The 19,995-nt window shown below is 45.3% G+C and overlaps 1 protein-coding gene across 2 annotated transcripts in view; it reads left to right on the plus strand.

Moving 5' to 3' along the window:
- The first annotated feature begins 5,997 nt into the window (after positions 1 to 5,997).
- Positions 5,998 to 19,995, plus strand: part of PRDM6 (PR/SET domain 6) — a 147,325-nt gene continuing 133,327 nt past the window's right edge. Inside the window, exons 1-3 of one of the 2 annotated variants that reach the window (XM_001363514.4) lie at positions 5,998 to 6,329; positions 7,154 to 7,781; positions 19,029 to 19,336. In XM_001363514.4, coding sequence (XP_001363551.1) covers positions 7,163 to 7,781; positions 19,029 to 19,336 — 927 coding nt within the window. In that variant the 5' untranslated portion in view covers positions 5,998 to 6,329; positions 7,154 to 7,162. Of the gene's footprint in view, positions 6,330 to 6,859; positions 7,782 to 19,028; positions 19,337 to 19,995 lie in introns of those variants that run through there. The other variant, XM_056804508.1, reaches the window with a different exon arrangement.

Raw genomic sequence — 19,995 nt, forward strand, 5'->3', positions numbered from 1 at the left:
TGAGTGAACAGATCAAGGGGAGACCCTTTGGTCTCAAGCAGTGGAGGGGGACAAGAGGGATAAGAGTGAATCTGGGAGAGCAGCTTAGCTAAGGAAGGAAGGCAAAAGGGGGAAAATCTTCAAACCCCCTCTCCTCTCTCTGAGCCAACCCTAAACATCAGCTGTCTCCCCGCTTTGAGGGGGTCTCACTCTTCTCTCTCTATACTGATTTAACCATCCATTGAATACACCAGTAACTTTCATAAATCATGATAGAATTCTTGAAGCAAAGTGAAGAGAGTAAGGGTAGAGATTAGTATGACGCTCTAATAATAGGTACTTCTCTTGACCAGTTATTGCTTTTCCTTTACCTGTCAAACCTTTTTTAAGCAGCTATTTGAATATGAGTAATTGGCTATACATCACTCCTTTATATAAAAAAGAGCCATTTAACCACCCCACCCAACTCTTGAGACCTTAAACAGAATTATCATAGACCTACTTTGCAAAGCCAAAGTGTATAGTTAAAGGATTTCTCGGGAGAATTAACCAACTCCAGGGATTGGTAATAGACAGCAGAGCCTTTCACCTCTAGGTCACGAGTTCATATCTGAATCGGGTCTATAATGCCTTGAAGTCATTGTTTGAGTGACAGCTGTTGAGTGGCCAGGGTGAAATGAGTTAGTGAGTTCAAGCACAATTCACGGGAACAGGTGCTGTCCATGGCAGCCAAACCTCATTGCTAACAATCTTACCAAAGACTGAGAAAAAGTTGTAAACAAATAGACTGATATTGTTTCTAATCTCCAGAGATGGAGCTCACTTAGTTCAACAAAATAAAGGAAAACTTTATTTTTGACGTTAGTGTCTTCTAGTGTTGGATGCCTATGGGCAGAATAGCACTTTGGTTGTTAATTTTACTATAAGAAAAGAAAAATATGTCTATGGTCCAGTGAACATTGGATTGACAATACATGAGGCTTTGGAATACTGTGATATGATTCCAGTATCATCACCACAAAATCGTTTCCTTATTTGATGTGCTAATTTTTCTATACCAGCTTCCTTATATTCCAAACTTCTGAAATCTCATTCAAAGGAATTTCATTCACATTCCCTTCCTCTCCTTTAGGAATAAAAGTGGAGAACATTAAGGAAGTCATGGCTAAGTTATATGGTGATTAAAAAGAAAATATTTACATATATTTGCATATGCATCGACTCTTTCTTATAAAACTTTATATGGTTCACTTAGGTCTTTGGCTTTCAGTATACATTCTGAGAGATGAATGATTTGTGAGAGTCGGAGAATCAGAGCAGAAGTCACTATCCTTGATTTTGTCCAAGAGAGAAATTCAAGTAGTTAAGTGATTCACCTTAAGGAAGATTGGTTATATATATTATATATATATGGTTATATATCTAGGGAGTTATAGTTAGTGTGGTTTTGGGGTGGCTCTGATGGTAGGTGATCCCTAAATCCCTTCCCAAAAAGTATTTAAGGAATAGATATTTCTTAATGCAATAATTTGCTTCATTGGGTTTCTCCCTTTCCTGGTTATAGAATTCCTAACTAAGTCAGTCACAAAAGAAAAAGGCAGCAGCAGAAGAAGAATATAAGAATCTCTGCAAATCCCACAAACTGCAGTTATTTACATTTCTTCAAATGTCAAATTCTTCTAATGGTCAACAGTCTACCAGCCTGGGAAACCTTCAGTCTTGCAAAGGAAACAGTATATTCTAGTTTCCCCTTGTTTGGTTTCTAAGGTAACTCTTAGGGGAACCTGAAGTTACCATAGCTAGTCCAATTTCCTCATCTGGAAAGAGAAATTTTCTTCTAATTCCAGGTTTCTGAGTCCCCTGGAAGTTGCAAAGAATATTCTTTGGGAAACCAGATGAAGGGCATCCCACTGAACTTAGGCCATCCATTCCCTGCTCATTGTAGGTCTTTGGTCTTCAAAGGCTTTCTTTGGAAAGGAAGAATGGAAAAGACAGGATATTTGAGGGAGAATTGATTCCCTTATCTAGTTTGTATGCTTCATCTTCAACCACGTTTTTGACATAGGCTTGTGGAAAAGGAGGCTCCCTCTTTTTCTCTCTTTCTCTTTCCTTCCTTTCTCCTTCCCCTTCCTCTCCTCTTCTTTCCTTCTTCATCCCTGAATTATATCTACCTCTCTTTCTCCTCTTCTTCCCTGAAAAAAGAATTTGCAGGAAGAGTCTTTGAATGCTTTCAGAATGTCTATATTAATGAATTATTAACTCAGTCACCCATGACCTTAAAACTAGAATCAAGAGAGGCTTAGGGCAGAAAGAAAAGCTGCTGAATTTTTTATTGGACTCCTGTCAAGAGAAACCGACCATTTGTCTTCCCTCATCAGGAGAAATTAATTAATATGAAAGGCAAACTTTTTAATTGTGTGTCAAACGAAATCAGATAGAGGCTTCCCCCAGCAGAATCATTCCACTGCCTTTCAGCTGCCTCAGATAGCCCCTTCACTCTTCAATTCCAGCTCTTTTCCACAATACCCAGACAACAGGAGAATTGGCTTCCTGGGGATTATTTTAATTTTTTCCCTGGGAAAATGATGAATTTGGGTAGTTAATTTATCGATCCTGGCTCTTCTTCCCGCATGTTTTATTTTAGAGGTCATTAATCAATGAAGAAAAACACCACTAGGTCCTCCCTTCCATTTAATACACTCACACTCCTTATTTATTCCTCTGGAACAAATTCCTAGCAAATATTCGCTTATTGATTTGGGAGCCATGGACTTTTATAAAGGTTTGATCGCTTTCTGAGCTGGTGAAGTGATTTGTTTCCATGGTCTTTCACTATCTAATGAGGGGGTGGGGTGAGTAGAAAGAAGGGAAAGGAGAGGGTGGAAGGGGGGGGGGCTGGACAATGAGAAAGACCGAAAGAGAGACGGAGAGAGGGAGAGGGAAAAGATGAAAGTGAAAAGAAAGAGAGCTAACATGTCTATTATATTCCCTATATTATATGAATATTTGAACAGAAGATAGAGAAAACGATAATAATGACCTTCATGTGCATCTCTAGACATAGGTTAGCAAGTGGGGCAGGAGTCCAAACCAGGGTGCAGAAGGCCTCAAAATCTCTAGGTCTATACTGAAGGGAAGCATTGGGCGAGACTGGTGCAGTGTGATACTGATTCACTGATATCCCCAGAAAATCAAACCCCATCTCTAGCTGATCACTCTTCACCATTCCCTCGTAGTCCTCAATCCATTTTCTCATAGTTCAGGACCCTGAGACTAGTAGCCAAGGCTTGTAAAGGTCCAATGACACCAGAAACTCATTGACATTGAAGTGGCTGCCTCCCTGCTTCCCCAGGCAAGCAGCCTCTCAGAGACTACGCTTCCCTAAATATTTTCCCCTTGTGCTAAGGATTTGCTCTCTGGTTTCCTGGTTTCTTTTCCATCCCTTTTTTGCCTCTTTCTCCCCTTCTTCTCTTCTCTTTGGTTTGCCCTCAATTTTTCTCCTTTTCTTCCACTTATTATTATTCTCTTGTCCCTCAATCATTCAAGCTGTTGTCAGTCTGTCTGCCTCTGGAATTGTGTGAAATGGATCAGAATGGCCTTGTTTCATTGCCTTACAGATAGGGGTATGGAGGGATTGAGGAAGGCAAACTTTGGTCAGTTGTCTTCAACTCAAAACTTTCCCTGCTTACTTCCACCTTAGGTTCTAGACCCAGAATTCAGAAATCTGGCCTCAACCTCTCCCAGAGTCCTGAATTCAAGCTACTCTTAGTTTCTCGAGGACGTCAGACCAGATTTCTAAGCCAGGGGACATTGATTCACTCCACTTACCTTTTTAGAGTACCAAGAAGGTCTGCTTTCTCCTCCCAGATGCTCCACCCCTCCCAAAGCGTCACTCTAAGATTAGGGGCAGGAACTGTCCCAGGAAGGGGGTGATGGGCGAGGTGGGGGAAATGAAGCATCCTTTCAAGTTCCTGGCTCCAACGAGAGACAGCTCCCACATCTCAAGAAATACAAACTAGATGGGGGGGGGGGGGGTCACAGACACTTTTCAAACCCTGAACTTGGTAGAGAAAAAGGCAAGATTTGGGGGTGGGGTGGGAAGATGGGGAGAAAGGCAAGAGTGCCAGCAGGTTTAGAGTGAGACTGGAAAGGCCACAGCGACAGAGGCAAACGCTGGAGAAGAATGGATGACATTACAATGACAACGTGAGAATTCAGATGAAAACCCCAGAGGCAGCAGCATTCATCTTTTGCTGTTAGGGCCTGGCTCTTCCGCTTGTTTCTCAGCACTGGACAGAGAAAGTATGGGAGAGACTTTCTGCCCTCTACGGAAGCCCGAACAAGCATATTTCTGAAGTTCTGAGAGCAGATTACTGCAGGAAAGGTTTGAAACTTCGCTCTCTCGGCCACAGAGGCCCTGATCAAAGACAGCTCGGATGGTATGGTTAGCTTCACAGACCGTAAGATCGTGGGTGCCCCCCCCCGCCCCCCCCCCCCCCCGTGGTGTTTGCCTTTAGCTTAGGTGGTATCAATCTGCACAGCACATGACAGATGACCTTGTCAAAATGACGCCAGTCACAACATTTTTAGACGAGCTCTGTTCAGATTTGGGCTAAAATGTCCTGCGTTAGGCGCAGACCAAAGCTAAACAGCAACTTTCCCAGGCTCTGCCGGAATGAAAGAAAAGGTAGAAAAAGGAACAGAAAGTGGGAAATGAGAGGTTCCGAATACGGGCGCCTCCTTGTTTTGTTTGGCGAGGTAAGCCCTGCTTCGCCTGTTTTCTTCTCTGGTCCGAGGGATGGGCACGCAGGGGGGAAGCTTGGGGGGCTGAAGACATCCCCTTCCTCGAGATCCCCTAGTGCAAGAAGAAGGGAGGGCAGGGACAGTGGTGGAGTGCGAAGTTCCCGCCGAGAATATGTTTTCAACCTGAGTGCTTTGGGGAGATTCTGGAAGCTCCGAGGGCTGGGAAGGTGTCTGTGCTCCAATGGGGCAGATTGGAAACAGCAGGTCTGGCTGCTTCCTCCAAGGCTCGCTGGAAGTGGACCTCTCCAGACGCCAGAGAGAACAGCCGGGAAAGGGAGAGAGAAGCGTAAAGAAAGACGCAGTTGTGCCACCAAGATGTGAATGCAAATAACTGAAGAAGAAGCTTGAAGGAGGGGCGAGAGGCGAAATCCAAAGGGGGCTGGGGGGGGGGGGGGGCGATAAGAACAAGGCGAGCTAGAAATAGTCAGGAAGTCTGTGATAACTTTTGCGGGGAGAAGAAAGCCTTTCTGCCAAGGAGCCCCCGTTATCTCAATTCCAGGGCAAGCTAGAGTGCCCAGCCTTCCACATTCTGAAAGCAGAACCGCCTCTGCTTCTTACCTAATGCTTCTACCTCTTCCATCCGACAGAACTTTCTGCCGGCCGGGCTTCTCTTTCTAGAGAACATAGACAGCAAGTTAGCAAGTTGAGGCTAACTAACACTTCGGGGGCAGCTTTGGAGGGCAAGAAGGAATGGACAAGCTCCCAGGAAACCTTCGCTCGAGTCGGTGCTCAGAGCTCCCAGAATGGAAATAGAGGCATGCTAAGATGACTTTTTCGTTTCTCCATTTTCTCATGCTTTAAAATAAAGGAATAAAAGGCGCCCCCAAGAAAACAATGAGGGAAGGAGAGCTACCAGCAACAATTCAAATGAAATTTAAAAATTGGAGGTGTTAGATGTGGCACAAGGGAGACGTCATCAGACTGGCGTCCGGATCCTGAGGCAGCAGAACCTCCGATCTGGCCTCTCTTTTTCTTACATGCTAGTTGGGCCGTCTGTCTCGTCTGCCTTTCGGTGCCGGTCTCTGTAGGTTGTCTAAGCCTCTGTTAATCTATCTTGATTTCTCTTCCACTAAAAGACGCTCAGGCGCGCGCGTGCTCAAACACACACACACACACACACACACACACACACACACACACACACACACACACACACACACACTTGTATTTTGTGCTGGCGTAAAACCCACGTGTTCAGCAGGGAGGCTGCCAGAGAGCAAGGCAGAGAAGCCGGGACGCGGCTGCCAAGCGCAGCCCCACAGCGGGTCTGAGCTGCCGGGATCTGTCCCAGCATCCCCTAGCTTAGAGCTCTGATTGCTCCCTCCACTGGCTTCCAGGATTCTTTACCCTTTGATCACCCTCACATTCCGCTTCTTTCCCCTGGCGACTCGAGATCTTCAGAGACTGCTCTGGGGCATGTAACCACACACACGCACACGCGCACACACGCACACGCGCGCGCACACACACACACACACACTCACTGACACACACAGAGCGTCTCCCTCCAGCTCTCGCCTCCAAGTCCACCACCCCTCGGTTCCCAGGTAAGGGGTGGGGTTAGAGGTGCCTAAGCTGAATTTCTGAACTCGAGATCCTTTGGGCGAAGAGTGTAGAGGATGGAGGGGGAGGGGGTGGGGGTGGGGGGGCGTCGTGGAGTGGGGAGGTGAAGGGAAAGTAAAGCGAATGGAACTCCCCTTTTCCTGCGCTGGGCGTTGAGTGATCCTAAATTGCTAAGTTCCGGTGGCTGCGGTACTCCTACTACCTGCTTGAAGGCTCGCTCCTTCGTGGGGAGGCTGGGGAAAGTGAAGAGTTCCTCCCTCTGGGCTGGGGAATGCGGGGTGCAGGGGGAGGAGAGAGGGAAGGCGACAGCTTTAGACAGAGTCTGGAGGCCCCCAGGCACCGTGCTCTGAGGAACCTCACCGACTGCTAATCAGGTCTCCCTCTTTTCGCCGTTTTTGAGGGCAAACTTTCTGTGGCTTCGGAGTTGGCGATGAGGAGTAGGGGAGAGGCGGTGGGGAGGGGAGGTTGCTCTAGTTATGGAAGATTCTCCCCGGAACTCTGGAAGCTTTGACTCTTCTCTAGGAGATCACTACCAAGCTGCGCCCGTTCTTCTGGGGCTGGCCATGGGTGGGCTGAGACTGACACCTAGTTAGGTCTCCCTCCTCGTCCTCCTCCTCCTCTTCCTCCTCCTCCTCTTCCTCGTCTTCCTCCTCCTCCTCCTCTTCCTCTTCTTCCTCCTCCTCCTCCTCCTCCTTCCTCTTCTCCTCCCCGGCGTCTGCTCTGACTTATCCTTTCCCGTTCTGACCGCTCCTCCTAAACTCTGCGCACTCTTCTCTTCCCTTCCCCGCCCCTCTTCCTCCAACTCTAGGCGGCCGATATGCTCAAGCCGCGAGACCCCGGAGGATCGTCTTTCCTGAAAGTGGACCCAGCCTACTTGCAGCACTGGCAGCAACTCTTTCCCCAGAGCGCCCCGCTCAAGGGCAGCGGAGGCGGCGGCGGCGGCGGCGGCGGCGGCGGCGTCTTGGGTCAGCCGCCACCGCTACCTCTGCCATCGCCGGCGCCCGAGCGCGCTGAGCCCGTGTCAGACAGCTTCCGCCCGCGCCCTGCCTCTCTGTCCTCTTCGGCCTCCTCCGCCTCTTCCACTCCGGCTTCTTCGACAACCTCTACTGCAGCCTCGGCCTCTTCGTCTTGCGTAAACGCTTCCGCGGCTACCGCCGCCTCCCTGGCCGGCCTGGCCGCCCTGCCGGTGGCCCAGCTCCCGGTCTTCGCGCCGCTCTCCAGTTCCGAGGTGCTGCCCTCCGGAGCTCTGCCGGGCAAGGACTTATGCGTCGGTTCCTGCTCGGTCTCCGGTTCCAAGTGTAGCAGCGGGGCTGCCGCCTGCGACCGGGGAACCCCTCGATTTCGTTGCACAGCCGAGGAGTTGGACTATTACCTGTACGGCCAGCAGCGCATGGAGATCATCCCTCTCAACCAACACACCAGCGACCCCAATAACCGTATGTAGTGCCTCTCCCCTTCCTGCCCTTGTCCCGCTCCCGTAGGGCTTAGTACAGTGTCTGGAGGCTCGCTGGGTGAAAACGGACTGGGAGGAGAGCCTGGGAAGCGGCCGGCTCCCCCGAGTCACCTCTTGTCAAAGTTTGCTGGCGCGAGGAGGGCTGGTGGTGGCGGACGGGGACTCTTTCCTGGCTGTCTTTCCGTGCCCCGACAACCTACAGTGACAACCGCCTCTAGAGTGAGCGGGGAGTATGCGGGCCGGGCAGGGCAGAAGCTCGGGGTCCAGGCGGTGCGGGAACCGAGACGTGGGAGCTGAGAGCGAGTTGGGATGGGGTGGGAGACAGCAGGAGGGAGCATGGCTTGTCTGTCACTTGCGGCCAGGCGGGAGGCTCAGGACCTTCGCATTTGGGGCTGGCTGGAGCGGTTGAGGACTCCGAGTGAATTCGGGAGTGCAGTGGTTAACGGTCCCTTGAATTTCGGACCTTTCTCGCCATAGCTTCGGTGTGAGTGGCTCGGCAACTTCGCTTCAGGGCCTGGAGATAGCCGCGGGAGGAGAGCAACTGCCTTTCTTTAAGGACAGGTTTCTGAGGACTGGTTGTTGCTCTTAGATGAAACTGGGGCAGGGGATTCCTTTGAACTTCCTCATTAATAAAGGAGAGAGAGAAGAAAAACACGTAATTCTCAGATGAGACAGGCAACCCCCAAAGTTTTCATTTCCTCGGAGCTGGCCCCTTCCTGCACTCACCTCGGTAGTCTTGCAGACCTTGTTAGCGTTCAGAATCCCGGGAAGTTTATTATTGTGGTTTTTTGTTTGTTTGTTTGTTTGTTTTTTGGTCCAGCGAAACGGGTGCCATTGTAATTTAATATAAAAAAGCATTTCCTTTCCCCTCAGGTATAATCGTCATATATTTAATTAACTGTCACAACCAATTAGCCACGATTCCTGCATAGACAATTAAATTTTAAAAAGCATTTTGAGGGGTTAAAGTAAAATTCCAAATGATGACCAAAAATGGATATTGATTTACATCAGTTTTTTTTTTTGTTGTTGTTCTCAGCCAAATGTTTATAGCTCTAAGAAGTGTTAAATATACTTCTAGTGACCTCTGGACATAATAATATTAAGAATAAGTTAAGAGGTTCTCAAAATGAAAACAATATGAGATTTTTAAAAAACGCAACATTCCTTTAATTGCTAGTTCATTTCTCTTTCTATCAAAGAAAGTTTTGGCTACCTGATTCCTAGTCTTTTTCCCCTCTTATATTTTGGTAGCTCTTATTTCTGGAAGCACATCCTTTCCTGAAACTTCTTAAATCGTTATAAAGCAACCATTCATTTAATAGATGCTTGAAGAGTCCACAAACCCATAATTTCCATTGTAAAATGGGAATTAGGCTAGAGTTAGAGTACGTAAATTTGATTATATTGATCAGGGGATAGTAAATTATGACTATAGCTAAGGAATAAGTGGGGAAATTATATGAACAGTAAAAAAAAAGCCAAAAAAAAAAACCAAGGAACTCAACAACCCAGCAAATAGATATAATATTTCTCTCTCTTTTTGATTTGCTTCTTAGAGAAGTTTTAAAGGATAAAACAAAACAAAAAAAAATCTCTCCACTTTTGATTAGAGATTTGTAGGCTCTTGAATTCAAAGGTGCAAAAAATCTGGTCTAACAAATTAAATCCTCTTCAATGAATTTTTAAAACTCCACTAAACTCCCTAAGGGAAATGTATCCTTTTCAGAGCAGTGCTAAAAATCTGTCAGAAAAACCTTTAAAAGATTAAACCGTGATTCAAAAAAAAAAGGCATTTCTGGTGAACAAGTGAAATGGAATAATGATAGATTCTAAGTGCTTCAGGGAACCCGTAGTTTGTTTCCTCAGAAAATTACAGTAGGATTTTATAAAGAATGGTCTAACTAACTGACCTTCTTAGATCAGAAAATATGTTTGACACTGTGCTTTATAGACTTTGTAGATGGAGTGTTTAGGGACTTAATACATTTTCACCAAGAGGAAATTTAGTCACCAGAAAAGGAAATGTTTGTTCTAGGGTCTTAGATTCTCCATTAATCTATTCATATTGACTGTATTTATTGCCCAGATATCTTTTCCTTGAAGCTAAACAAAACTAATCATTTGAAAATGCATTTATATATTTTGCTAATTTGACTTCTTGCTTAGGTTGTACCAAAAGTATGGAAAGGACTTAAATCTTAAAGTGAGTTCTTGTTCAATGCAAAGGAAAGGATAGAGATAGGACTTGGAAGAGAAAAAGGGCCGTCTTATTGGAACAAATAGAAATAGCATATCAAATGGCTCGCTAATAAAACGATATTGAGGGGGAAATGTGGAGCTGACTTGAATAGTCGTATGACTTGGAGGCATGATTTCTAAGTTCTGGTTCAGGGTCTTCCTAGAGTTGGGTGAAGTGGCTATTTCAAACAGTGGAATGTGTTTTACACTGATGAAGTGAGAAGTGATTGCTTTTTAAATAGGGAGGTCTAAAGAAACTCAGAAATTCAAAGACTCACCAAATGTTTTTATTAATTTTTTTTATTTCTGTACTTTCTTGGAGGGTTTACCGGTGTTGGTTTGCCGGCTTCTCAATTAGCGATTTACAAGAGGAGGCAACACGTGGAAACTTAGGGAGAGCTTTTAGAACACTGCCCATGTTTGGGGGGGAAGGATACAATTATTATATAAAGGTTTCCCACTGATCTGTTGTTGTGCCACATCTCCACTTTGACCAATATGAAGACTTCCGTTCATTGTTTCATTTCTATCACTGATTTTTTAAAAAGCCATTTTTTTCTCATTTCAACCAAATACATACAAATAGAAAAAAAAGTTTCTGAATTATATGAACAAGTGGTAATAGTTCTCCACAGGGCAGATTCTTATTAACACCCTAATTTTGAGGTTTGATATCAGAATCTACCTCACCTTGGGTGACAGATGAGAAGTTTATGTTCACTCAAAATATTTGAAAGCTGTTTTGATCCCACCGACAAATTCCATCTATTTTCTATATTGTTTAATCCCTTTTTAATTGTTGTGTCTTTCTAGTTAAATGCATAAATCAGACATCAGTTCATCACTTTTCCACTCATTGTTAGTTGAATAGCATAGTTCATTTAAGCTGATGCATTTTAAAGTTTTTATGTATGTCTCTATTAAATGAGACTTGCTGATTCTTATAATTGTTGTAACTCCTGCAATACTTCCCTTTTGTTTTGGTTTTAAAATAAATTTGTACTATAAATAAATAGAACCTGGATTCTAAATTATTTCTCTTGTCAGTGACTCAGTGTTTCAAGCCTCATTGGTATAACCTTATGCTTGGAGACACAGTAATCATACAGTCATCTATATTTCATAGATGTGAATATGCTTGGGATGCTACACTTTTTTCCTGATTTGTTGTTGTTGTTGTTGTTAATCATATAAAGAAAACTTGCTATCTCTTTGAAATAGTTTTCCCATTATTAGAACCTAAACTGAGTAAGTTAGCTGATTCAAAAATTTTTTGTTTTGCCTTGTTTTTAAAAGAAATTCAGGAATTGCCATGTGGCTTAAGCACAGATACCTTTTCCATTTTAGAGATTTTCAAAGACATATTTTCTCTTCTAGTCTCTGCCCACTATTGTGTTTGTAGAACATTCGGCCAAGTTTAATCTCTGGGTGTATGTGTGAATGACTGTGGGGATTATTTTGTGGGTAGAGATGAGGAGCATGGAGGGAGGTAAGAAAACCAAGACCAAGCACTTATCTGTCAAATGAAGTGCCCTGCTTGACTGTAGAGGAGTAGTAAGAAGACCCCTAAAGGTATGAATATCTTCTTATCCCTTTCTGGTCCATTCCTTTAAGTTTAGAAAGAAAAAAAAAGGCTTCCACTATGGGCACACTGATAGCTCTTAATCATGATATAATAAACTGCCACATAATAAATTTGTTGGGTAAAACTGTTTCCAGTCAAGTAGTTTGTATATACTCAACATGCCAGTCAGTTATGGCGAAGGAGTGTCCTTAGCCTCAGAAAGAATAGCCCCAGGTATCAGGCGGCTGCATTTAGAGGTGTTGATTTTCGCTGTTGTTCTAGTTTTTTTGTTTTTTGTTTTTAATTTTCTTTCTTTCTTTCTTGAGTGTCCAAAAGATCTGGTCACATATATGATTTAGCTATTTTATATCATTAGTTATCCAGCGCCCTTAAACAGAACATATAGCCATATATTAGGCTGAGGTTAGAAAAGGTGGTGACTGTTTATTTAAGGTGATAAAATGGTCCATCAGCAGTAATCTCCATCGATATGTGCCACAAGGAGATGAAGGATGAGGGGACAAGCCACAATTAATTGCCCTATAGTTTTGTAGGAGAGAGTAGAGCCAGCACAGACCCAGCTTCGATCTTCTCTCTCAGCTCCTATTCATCATCTCTACATTGTATATGGGGGTCTCTCAGGGGCAGGGGGCAGTAAGGTTTATCTACACACAATATTCTCTCAACTCAGGCTACTCTCGCTCAAATTTAATTTATTAATAGTCATTCAAAGACAAATAAAACCAACATTTCCTCAATCTCTTGCCACTCTCCCACTAGGCACACATACATAAATGAACATACTTATATGCAGATACATGCATAATCAGGAGAAAGCTTGGCATCCAGAATCTGCCTTGCTTAAAAAGGGACTGCCCTCCTTCATCTCCTAGTGCATGGTCATGCTTTATTGTTTTTCAAAGCCTTCCTAAAAGCTCCTTTGAAAAGTAAGGACCCTTTGAGCCTTCTCACGGATGCATTTTCCCCCCTCTGAGATACATCTCTCCTCATTATTTTCCAGGATTCTCTGTTCGGTGGTCTGATTTCTGATTTGCACTTCACAGAAGTAAACCTGTGCTTATTCAAAGAAGGATGTCAGGCACGGAGGAAGGGAATTAAAGATAGCTAGGGAGGATGAAAGTTCTGATGTGTGACTCTGGGTGAAAACTTGGAGCCCACTATCCAGAAGTCTAAAAGGAAAAAAGCTGCCAGTAACATGCCAATCCCTCCTCTCCAGCCCCCACCGTAGGAAAATAGAGAGATGAAGTTATGGAAATGAAGGAAAGGCATTGACTGGGCAGGGATGGGGGGATGGGGGATGGGGAGAGAGACTGAGGAAGACTACTGTAATGTATAGTGCTCTCAAGGGGCAAATTACTTCTCTCCAATGACCTTTTCCCCTTCTTCCTCCACTCAAGCACACAATAGACACTTTTCCATTATACACACACACACACAAACACACACAGAGATGACAATACGGAGTTCTCGTGCACACAGTGTACAGCCTATGCCCCCTTATCCATCCACTCTAGCTTCTGTTCTGAAATCTCTCTGTGTCTCTTTCTCTATCTCTGTCTTTCTGCCTGTTTCTCTTTGTCTATCAGTGGTGCAGAGCAGTGGCTGCCACTCGGCTGCATGCCTGCAGCTTTTGCTGGGCCAACAATGCTGGGTATCTGTGAAGGAACATCTAGGGTCTAGGAGAGGATCTGAGAGACTGGATGGCTCCTGGATCCTGCTGGGTCTGGCTGAAGACACTGAGACACTGAGACTACCGGGCTACTGATAGAGAACCAAAAACAGCCCTACAAGATCTATAGCCTGCCTGCAGCCCACAAAGCTAAGGTCCTCACTCGGGCTGGGGCTTTTTGTCCTGTTCTCCTGGGACCTGTAATTCATTCATTTCCATTAATGCTTATTAATTAAGCTTGCTTTACCATGGAAGGGGGACAATAAGTTAAGGAAATTGGCCGTTGTGGTGGAGACAAAGCAGCTTACAGAAGGGGCGAGTCTAGCTCTTATCCAGAGGATCTTCCCTGAACCACACAGCAAGATTTGCAGTTAGCTTGGTAATGAGTCATGACAGACGAAAAAACAACACAAAAACGTGTCTGAGGTGATGGGAAACGCATCAAAGAAACAGGCAAGCGAAAACAGGGCCCCTTTTCTAAAGTCTCTCCCTGAACATTTGAGTTTGGTGAATGTAGGGGACGGTGATCATGGCAAACCCTCACATGAATGACTGAGGCACTATGACTGAGAGCCATTCTCCCTAGATCATCAAACAAAAGGACAGATTCTCAACAGAAATAGGCTCGCCCACGAGATCTGTGGCTCGGAACTCTCACCAAAGGAAGCGCCCTTGAGTGAAAGTGCCTTTCCAATCCTGTATTAAGAGACTATGTAAAAATGCCTTATTCTTTTTCAAAGTCAAGGAAACTTTATTGCTAATGTTTTTGTGTTTACAACCTCCCTGGTTTGAGTGAGACCATTCTATCCTTGTTATCATTTCCTTGAGTGAGAATATATTTATGGTGGCATAGCATGTTTTCTTGAAAGAAACTTTCCTATGTGTCTTCATAAATGGCATGCCTGAAAATCCTTGAATACTCCATTTGTTCCCATAGTCTCTTATTTGTTCAAAATAGACAAAAAGCTATTTAATTTTAAAAATCAAGTAACATCAGCATCCTTTAATACGTTGAGACAAAAGGTTAAGTTTGAATACCTTCAACAACCGAAGAGGTTTTGTTACATGAAAACCAAAATGCATTTTTATGTCCATAACATGAGAAAGTCAACTACTTCTTCATGCATTTTTATAGTAGTTGGCCAAAGTTCTCTTCCCTGGGCAATCCTACTATTCAAGATAGGGATAGGGACTTGACATGTGGTTTCACTAGCACAGAGAATTCTTATATGAAGGAAGTTCCTCCATCAATGCAGACAGGCAACTTTCTTTATAATTTATTGTCTTGGTGAGTTGCCTAGAGCACTGAAATATGAAGTGATTTATCCAGGATCCCACAGCCAGTATGTTTCATTGGCAGGACTTGTTCTCAGGGCTTTTGGGCCATCTCTATTTCTCTCACTGTATATGCCATAAATGACAGTAATACATTTTTACATGTTAAAAATACAGTAAATGAAAACTGGTTGTCTTACAGACTGATTCCAATGCTTCCAGTTCTCAGGAGCTTTGGTTGCTCCAAGCTGCAGAATCCTATGATTGTTTCCATCACATGTCACACGTTAAGGTGATGTTATGAGGTGTGATATATTGACAAAATATTACTACCCTACATTTCTCAGCACTTTAAGAATTACAAAGCATTTTACTTATAGGAACCAAGTGAGGTAAATTGTATAAGCACTTTTATGCCAATTTTATGACGGAAGGACATGAAGCTCCAAGAAGTTCAGTGACTCTCCAGATCAAGTAGATGGTGAAGGTCAAATCTGGATTTCTAACACTTGTCTCATAAACCATACTGTCTCTGCAGAGTACTTCTTGGAGATATGATGTGTGGGGGCAATGTTACCATGCATTATATGTATTTAGAATCTCCCTTTAAGTCTCTTGGTTGGTAGCTGAGGTACACAGCTTTTCAAATTATTCTACCCATCAATATGGTACAATGCAATGGGTATTGGCTCTGGAGTCAGAATCTGGGTTCACACACCACTCCCCTCTTCGCCAGTTTACCATCTCTGTGCCTGTGGGCCAGTAATTTGACCTCAGTTTCCTTGCCTGTGGGCCAGTAATTTGACCTCAGTTTCCTTACCTGAAAAATGAAGGCATTGGATTAGATGATCTCTGAGATCTTTCTCAGATCTAGATCTCTGAACCTACAATCCTAAGAAAATGTGATGTTAGCTGTGTTGGAAGTGGGAAAAAATGTTTCCTGCAATAAATGTGTCTACTGTACTAAATGTGTTCAAACTGTCTGGGGAGGGAATACTAAATACCCTTGCCTTCAACATAGCCTTATTGAGTGAACCAGAAAGGGAAAGTCATCTAAGTAACTCCCTTGGGTGATTTATTTTTATTTTCATGGGCAAATTGCCCTTGCTTATTGTCATTTGTTTTTTAGCTATTTTTTGCTAAGGTGTTGAAAGGCCTTCAAATGCTGGGTATTAAAAAAAAAAAACTATGAATGTTATCTATTTATTTTCCCATTCATATTTTTATTTTAATCTTTCCAAACATAAGATTGTGGGAATGAAGCAAAAGCACCCAATCAGACTGCAGCCTTTTCAACAGTCCCCAAAATAGTTATTCTGATGAAATATTTTCATTCTATCAATTGAGTCTTGGTTCGGAACATAAAAATCTCCTAAACGTTTTTCTCCATTTCTTAGATCTCTCGTTTACCTAGCATGTTGACACAGGGCTCTTCTCTTCCTCAGTGTGATCACTCATGTTCTTAAATTTTTGCCCATCAGTCACTTGAGGTAGAATATGAAATATAGTTGGCCCACTGATATATGAGAAGAAATTTTATTTTCTGCTTGTCTTGGTAAAAGCTGGGCCCTAGAGTCACACAGTCTGTTTTATACTGCCTGAAAGGAAGGTATTGCTGCTGAGAAGTTCCTGAGATGCCTAAAAACCTTCAGCCCCCTTGATGTAAACAGATTTCCATTTAAAGAAGAGAAGAAATCCTGAGAAAACAGCAGCTTTTATGTATAATTAATGAATTTTCCCCTTCAAACTTTCCTAAGGAAAGAAAGTTTGAGTAAAGGGATGCCATTTTTTTAGCTGAATCACTGTAGGTCAAGGCTCTTAAAGTTTGTTTAAATAGCTTAAGATGATCAATCCATTTATTAAGCACCTACTATATGTATATATATGCCAAGGGGGGGGGATAGGCCCTGAGGACACAAATACAGAATTGAAGCAATCTCTCCATCCCCCCCCCCACATACACATACATATTTAGTGACAGAAAGAGCAAGAAGAGTCGTTCAAACAACTAAATAAAAACGTGAATTCAACTGCAAGCACATTGCAAACAATATTGGTCATGCAGGATTTATTTTATTGTAAGTGACTTGAGGGAAAAACTTGTTATTGCTGTACATTTCAGTAAGTCAACAATTACTGACCGTCATCTCAGTCTTAAGGGGGGGGGGGGCGTTCAGGGTATTTTCCAGAACCTGGTTTCTGTTGTTTCCCAAAGAGAAGCAGTGGCGCTGCCCCGAGTGCTCATGGGCTTGTTCAGATCTTCATGGTAGTTTCAAACGCCTAGCACTGAGGAATGAGCACTCAGGACCTGCCCAACAGTATTAGCTGATTCCTTCCCAAAAGGCTTAGCAATAATAATAGCTAGTCTATAAACTAGTGCTTAAAGGCTTACAAAGTTCTAGAATGGCCTATCTTTACCACAACCTTGGGAAAGTGTGCAGTTATGATCTTCATTTTACAAATTAGGAAACTGAGGCTCAGAGGGCAGGAATGGGACTGTCCCAAATTCACACAATGAAGTCTGAGGAGAAAAGGATGACGACGTCAATTTTCTCTGAGTGAATTTTGTCCTGGGTAGGTGGGGCAAGTTCCCTTCTCCTAGGGAAGACTCTTTAGGGAGGGGTTCTCCTCGGGGCCTGAAAGGAGAGTAAATCAAGATGTAGGATGTGGCTCCAAAGGCCCTGGGCTCCGGGACAGCTACTGAATTCCCTTTATTACCAGCGACTTAAATTTCAGGGCAGTCTGTGGGTCGTCTGTCGCTGGTATGTATCAGTCAGGGCTGGAAGCTGCTCCACTGACGGTGGGATCAGGGGATGGTATTTCAGGAGCACCAGAGAAGGGATGAGGAGTTGGCCCCAGAGGCTGGGCCCTCCAGTGCCTGGCCGGGAAGCAGTGGGGGCTAGCAGACCACACGTCTCCGCGAAGCCCATTAATAACCACAAGGCTCTCGCTGGAGACAAGGCGGCCCCAGCCGCCTCTGCCTACTGGTTCCCAACTGGGCTGCTCCAGAGGTTGCTTGCAAAATCTCCAGGGCCACCGTAGAGAAGGGCGGGGGTGGAATGAGGCTGAAGGGCCCCAACGAGAGAGAGAGAGAGAGAGAGAGAGAGAGAGAGAGAGCGGTTGTTGCTGTCGTTGTGTTTTGGTGCGCGGCTTCCTCGCTAGCCTGCGCTCAGCTGCCCTCCTTTTTCTCCCCTTCTGCACTGTCCCTTTGGGGGGACCATTTGGGGAACTCCAGTGGACGAGCTTTTCCCTGCGGCAGGCGTGGCGGGCAGTATGTGGTCCTAGTGGTGGCAGCCCCTGTGGCCGATGCCTTTTGTTCTAGGTGGAAAAGGGCTCCTATCCCCGTAGAATGAATGCCTCGGGACATCTCATTTCTCTCGGGTTTGAGAAGGGAGGGAGACAGAGAAGGAACGGCAACGCCAAACCCAACTTTCTCTTTACATCTCAGCCATTCTTCTTCCCTGAAAGTGCTCCGACGTGTTTCGGTGGAGGCCAAGGAGTATAGACCGCTGCCTCGGTAACCCCACCACTGACAGTGGCAGCAACGCCCCCCTCCCCCATCCCAACTTAGAGGACCAGAAAGCGCTCCAGCCACTTTGGAGCTGGGGGTTCGGTTGTTCAGTGCCGAGTTGTTGGGCAGAACAGTTTTCTCAGGCTGGGGACCTTTTACTGGGCAGCAGAAATGAGGACCGGGCGGTCAAATGAGACTCCTCAGTGCCGCGCGCCCCCCCCCCCCCCCCCCCCCCAAGAGGAGTCAGCTGCAAGGCTTAAGAAAAGACAAACGTAAACTCTCCAGGCTGGACAGTGATCAATTTTGCTGTATAGCAGTTAGTGAAATCCCAGTTCTTAGCTCCAGGGAAAAGATTCCGGGGAATTCCTTAAAAAGGGCAATGAAGCCACATTGGCCGAAGGAATCAGTTGAAGAAATCAAAGGAAAGGGAAAAGGGAGGAAGAGGGTGTGTGTGTGTGTGTGTGTGTGTGTAGGGGGGAGACAAAGGAGAGAATAAAGGAGAGGTGGAGAAAAGAAGAGGGAGGGAGTAAAGGCGATCCGAGGGAGAGAGGAATGAAGAGGAGCCGGAAGGGAGCTTCCACACTAGGCCTGGGGAGCTCCCCGCATTTTTAGCCGCTGCCCACGTTTCCGTGCGCACTCTTGGTTTTCAGCTCACCGAAGGCCTGTTTACTGTAGCCCAGAATTTAGTGCCAAAGTTGATCAGGTCTGGGGCCGCCTCAGGACCTTCCCGGTATCCGAGCCTTGGCTTGGGGAAGAAAAGAGGGGGCGCACCGTTTCCGGCGAGGGGCCCCACGGCAGGACTTGGGGAGGGTGGGGAGGGGCCAGGAAGGGGAGGACAGGGTTGAATAAGCACACAGTTTCCTCGTTAAAGCTCTCTCTCTCTCCACGTGTCTCTTCCTCTCCCCTCTGCCCGCTCCCAATCCCCACGGCCCTTATTTTCCCTCGGCAGGTTGCGACATGTGTGCTGACAACCGTAATGGCGAATGCCCCATGCACGGGCCCCTGCACTCTCTTCGCCGGCTGGTGGGGACCAGCAGCACCGCCGCCGCCGCGCCCCCGCCGGAGATCCCGGAGTGGCTTCGAGACCTGCCTCGGGAGGTGTGTCTGTGCACCAGCACCGTGCCCGGTCTGGCGTATGGGATCTGCGCTGCCCAGCGGATCCAGCAGGGCACCTGGATTGGACCGTTTCAGGGGGTGCTTCTCCCCCCAGAGAAGGTGCAGACAGGAGCTGTCAGAAACACCCAGCACCTCTGGGAGGTAAGCGCAAGACCCTGAACTTGTCGCGTTTGCTTCTGCTCGCCAGAAGTTGTCTGCAGGCAGGGAGTGGGATCGATTTCTGGGGAGTCGCCATAGGCATGGAAAGGGAGGGCAATGGGTTCCCCAAGGCTGGCCAGTCCCAGGCCTTCTGCTCTTTCCACAAGAAGAGCCCATTGGAGCTGGAAGGGGCCTTCGGGATCCTCTATCCCTTCATTTGACAAATGAGGAAACCAAAGGGAAGAGACAGTCCAAGAGCAAGTCTAGATCCCAAAGCTTCTGACTCCCAGCTTCCACTGTGGGCCAGAAAATGGCTTGGGAAAACACCAGGTCTAGGCAAGGGTGCCTCATCTTTCCCTTAGAGAATCTTTTGGCTTCTAGTAAGCATTCTCATGCATCCTATTCATAACGAAAATAGTTTCATTCTAGAATTTTTCATGCACATAAGAAAGAAAATGGAAGGATTTTGGGGGTAAAAAAACCATTTGGTACATAACATTTTTAGTGCTATCAAACTGCTAAGTGTTTATTGAAACAGTAAAACATAATGAAACGTATCCCGGTTCTTGGCGATGAATAGTTTTATTCTTGAAAGAGCTTCTCATAGCTGCTCTTATTTTGCATCCTGCTTGTTTCTTGCCTTGAATTGGACTGACCACATG

This window comes from Monodelphis domestica, chromosome 7 (assembly GCF_027887165.1).
Source record: "Monodelphis domestica isolate mMonDom1 chromosome 7, mMonDom1.pri, whole genome shotgun sequence".
Taxonomy (NCBI): Eukaryota; Metazoa; Chordata; class Mammalia; order Didelphimorphia; family Didelphidae; genus Monodelphis; species Monodelphis domestica.